This window comes from Glycine soja, chromosome 2, assembly GCF_004193775.1.
Source record: "Glycine soja cultivar W05 chromosome 2, ASM419377v2, whole genome shotgun sequence".
NCBI classification, from domain to species: Eukaryota; Viridiplantae; Streptophyta; class Magnoliopsida; order Fabales; family Fabaceae; genus Glycine; species Glycine soja.
In genome coordinates this window covers 13192825-13197389 of record NC_041003.1, presented here as the reverse complement: position 1 = coordinate 13197389, position 4565 = coordinate 13192825, and the positions used below count along the sequence as shown (strand labels likewise).

The window sequence follows — 4565 nt, the reverse complement described above, 5'->3', positions numbered from 1 at the left end:
TTTAGCACATTAGTTGTACAAAGCAGGAAAAATCTCTTCCTCCCTGCAAAAGTGTCTCTAATTTATTTGTTCTTAGACAATGACATGCTTGAATATTTTCTGCTGTTTTTACTTTAGTGCGATGAGAAGCAAATAATTGCTTTAAGCCATATTCGAAAACAGTCTAGTTGTGACAAGAATTAAAATATCAGTGTTCAAAGAGCCTTCATCTGAATTCCACACGGTATGCATTCCTTAGTGCTATATCACTATATCAGTTAAAAATGGTATGCATGCATTCCTTAATGTTATCAGCGATATTGTAGAATATATGGATCCAATAATATCTGTGAAAATTGCCTTAGGTAAAGCATCAGATGCTACAGCATATTATTATAGGCCTCCATTTCAGTTTATTCCATTCCCCCAAGAGGGTTGGTTGCTGGCAATTTGATGGAATAGCATTGAACTTGTGAGGTAATGTTATTCTCAAATTCATCTATAAATAGATGTCTCTTGCACTCTCCTAGATAACTGTAAGAACATTTTTAGCAAACTAAACACACTTCTCTTAGAAGATAATTGTAAAATGGCATCACTCAAAGCTGAGAAACCTGTTGAATCTCAGTCATCAGGGCAGGTTAAGAAAGAACCTGCAAAACCCAGTGGTAGCACTCCAAAAGCTCCTTCTTCCAAGCCAGCTCCAAAGAAAACTCAGAAAAGGTCTCGTCCTAAACAGAAGGTAAATATCAATTTAAATTTGTCTTCATTCCATAGGAATGTGATTATTGGCCTATGCACAAAGTTAGTACTTATGTAAACACTAATATTGTATAAACTTAATTAGAATGCACAGATAGTATAAAGGTTTTAGCATGGTCAACCAATCATAAATTATTATATAAATGAAAATTGATCTTTTGTGATGACTATTTAAAAGTCACATTTTGGGTACTATTTAATTAATTGACATTGTAAAAATCTTTATACTGAGTGCGTATCCAAATTAAGTTCATATTTTGTATTCATGAATACCTGTACATTATTAAACTCTGTTCAATATGTGCTATTCATCAAAATAATCTTTTATGGTTTCAGGCAAGCAGCAATAAATAAGATATATTAGTAGAATGATGAATAAGAAAAATAGTTGTTGGAATCTTGTGAAGAGTTTGTAAGCATGCTGTCGTGTAGGGCTCTTCAACAAAATTTGATACCAGTACTTTACCTCTTGCTTCTGTTGCTTACTAGTCATCTGCATGTAACTTATTACAAGGCTAAGCTAAAATAAATAAAAGATACTTATTTATTAGTTATGAGAACATGAGATCATTAAAATAGGTTCTTGATTACACATTGTGTATGTATTTGCAAATTCACCTGCAGAATGTGCTTGACATATTTCTCGACTCTCTTTTAGTACAAGATTGATAAATTCTGGCAAGGTTTCTTTGTTCCTAATTTAAGCCTCTCTTTCAGACCTACCTCTACACGTTTATTGAAATTGTCAACACACCACCCTTGATAGCATTTTGAAACTTCTTTATACTCCGACATCGTCCTCAAGGTCGCTTTCGACAGGATCCACTACTCCTCGAACCACTCGAACCACCACCTCGACCCAGTTGTCTCCTGCTACTTAAATCTCCCGTCTACATTTACGGTTTTGAAATCGTCGCTTTTAAAAGTAGAAGTGGTGCAAGGCGTAGTAGAACTAAATTAACTCAACTTAGCTTTTGTTGTGTGGTACTTTAGCCTTTGATGAAGTCCTACAAATCTAATTTATAGTGAGCCACAAAGAATGTTTTAATGAAGCCATTGGACAAAAGCTATTCACTTTGCAAATGTATACATAGATAATTTATGTGTTAAGCTTAATTGCATTAATAACATGACATGTTCTTATTTACTGGTATACAAAATGAAGCAAAAGAGAAGGAATACATTTTTCAAACAGAACTTACAAGACATGAGAAAGAATATAATTAGACAGTGACACTGCGTAGCACAACAGTCTCAACAGTGAGTCCAGGGCCAAAACCAAATAACACACCCCATTCAAGTCCTTCACCAGTTGTGCCAAGTCCATTTTCTATTGACTTCTTCCTCATTTGATCCAAGATGAACAGCACACATGCACTTGACATGTTACCATACTCGCTAAGCACGTGTCTAGTAGCTTCCATTTTTTCATGCTTCAATCCTAACTTAGCCTCAACTTGGTCCAAAATTGCTGGTCCACCAGGGTGTGCAATCCAAAAGATAGAGTTGTAATCATCAATTTCTAAGGGTTTGAAGGCTTCAACCAAGGCCTTTTCGATGTTCTTGGAGATGAGTCCAGGAACATCCTTGAGGAGATGGAAAGTGAGTCCTACTTGGCGAAGGTGGCCATCAATAGCGCCTTCGCTGTCTGGAAGGATTGTTTGTGCAGTCCACACAAGCTCAAACAAAGGCTTTTCAGCTGGCAGAGGATCTGATCCAACAATGACAGCAGCTGCACCATCTCCAAACAAGGCTTGCCCCACAAGGCTGTCAAGATGTGTGTCACTCGGGCCACGAAATGTGACTGCTGTGATCTCCGAACACACCACGAGCACACGAGCACCTTTGTTGTTTTCAGCCAAGTCTTTTGCCAGACGAAGCACCGTGCCACCAGCAAAACAGCCTTGTTGGTACATCATGTAACGCTTCACCGATGGACGAAGTCCTAGTAGTTTTGTGAGCTGATAATCAGCACCAGGCATGTCCACACCACTGGTTGTGCAGAAGATGAGATGAGTAATCTTGGACTTGGATTGACCCCATTCCTTGATTGCCTTTGTTGCAGCCTCTTTTCCCAACTTTGGTACCTCCACAACAACCATGTCTTGCCTTGCATCCAATGAAGGAGCCATATAGGCACCAACACTCGGATTCTCCTTCAGGATCTCTTCATTTAAGTACATGTATCGTTTCTTAATCATTGACTTATCACCTGAAATGATAAACTAGTTTTCATTAATATTAAGCCAATCAAAGGTATTGAAAATAAACAATAGCTTTAGACATGCTTTTAATTTAAGTTATTTTTCATTGGTCTTTCAATTGAAAATTTGGGCTTTCTAATCTCAAATTTGAAATGTTATTTTTAGCCCTCAAAGTGAATTTGAGAGATTAAAAAAGAATAGATTTATAATCTTCAAAACAAAGTTGAAAGAGTAAAAAACATTATAAAAATGTGAGGAATCAAAAAAATAATTTTTTGTTTAAGAAACCAACTTAATAGTGCCTCAAATTGGACTAAATACATATTTAAGCATAATCAATATATATTATACAAAAGACAGCATGCAAACGTGTATATATACAATGAAATGACCAACAAATTGTTAGTCATAGTAGAACTAGACTCATCCCTTAAGAAAGGTGTCAGATTCGAGCCTTGTAATTATGAAGAAAAAAAAAAGAAATTCCATTAAAAGAAATCAGTCAAATTTTTCAATGAAACTCAATTATAAGCAAATGCAATACATATTTTCAGTGAAACTTAATTATAAGCAAATGCAATACATATTTTGCACACATATAGCATGATTATTAATAAAAAAAAATATGTATAATGAAATGAAGATAGGTGTAGATTAACTTACACATGCGCTTGAACTTTTCTTTGAGCTCGGTCATGTGATCACTGTTGGTGATTCTGAAATAATAGTCAGGATAGGTACTCTGGTCTACGCAGTTGGGAGGAGTGGCCGTGCCAATAGCCATCACGGTGGCAGGGCCTTCCGCACGTTGTGCCTTACGAATCTCTTCAACACTCACCATTTTCCTAATTTTCAATCTCTGCAACCAATTAATTAAGCTTCTTTGAACCCAATTAAAGAATGAAAGTGATAAAGTAGTGTAGTAGCTATGAAAGAAAAGGCTATGATATGATGATGGAGATCGATGCTATATATTATATATACACTGGTTTGGAAGGTTGGATATATATACAAAGTTGAAATGGGTAGGTAGGTAGATGTAGATGCAGATGCAGTGCATGCTTCTTCTGACTCATGGCTGCGTTTTCTTCCAATTATTTTTGGTGCATCGCATGGCTACGTAGACCGTTGACTCTCCTATTTTACCAACCCAATATAATTGTTTTTAGTTTTAGTTTTTTTATGAATAAGCACATTTTCATTGTGAGAAGCAACCAAGAGGATGGGTTGGGATAGTGAATAGAGAAGGTGATAGAGTCGTCATAGAAAACATGTGTAACATATGTTTTCTGTCTTGAATTCTGAAGTAAATAAGAGAGAGAAACTAAAAGAAAAAGTAAAAATAGAGTGGAAATAATATATATAATATTATTTTTTTTATCAAATATATGATGTTTGATATGGTAGAAAAATAGTGAGAGATAAAATAATAGAATGAAAATGAGTAGTAAAAAATGGATCAAATCATAAACAAGTATTAAAGGGACGTTTGTTTTACAATTTTTTTTTTCATTTCTGGAAATGTTATTTTCATGAATATATGATATTTTTTAGTATTTTGAGAAAAATAAATTTGTTTAATTATTAAAATTGATTGAGAATCTTTTTTATATTCACAGG

The 4565-nt window shown here is 34.9% G+C and overlaps 1 protein-coding gene and 1 long non-coding RNA gene across 2 annotated transcripts; one reads left to right on the top strand and one right to left on the bottom strand.

Annotated features, from left to right (window-relative positions):
- The first annotated feature begins 501 nt into the window (after window positions 1-501).
- On the top strand, window positions 502-1331 carry LOC114388445. Its single transcript, XR_003661489.1, has 2 exons — window positions 502-721; window positions 1078-1331. It is a non-coding gene; the product is annotated as an uncharacterized LOC114388445 (long non-coding RNA).
- A 452-nt stretch (window positions 1332-1783) lies between these two features.
- Window positions 1784-3915, bottom strand: LOC114388436 (chalcone synthase 6-like). Its single transcript, XM_028348933.1, has 2 exons — window positions 3609-3915; window positions 1784-2953 (listed from the first exon to the last, which is right to left on the bottom strand). The coding sequence occupies exons 1-2, from the start codon at window positions 3784-3786 to the stop codon at window positions 1965-1967; spliced, it is 1167 nt and encodes a 388-aa protein (XP_028204734.1). The 5' UTR covers window positions 3787-3915; the 3' UTR covers window positions 1784-1964.
- Window positions 3916-4565: the final 650 nt, after the last annotated feature.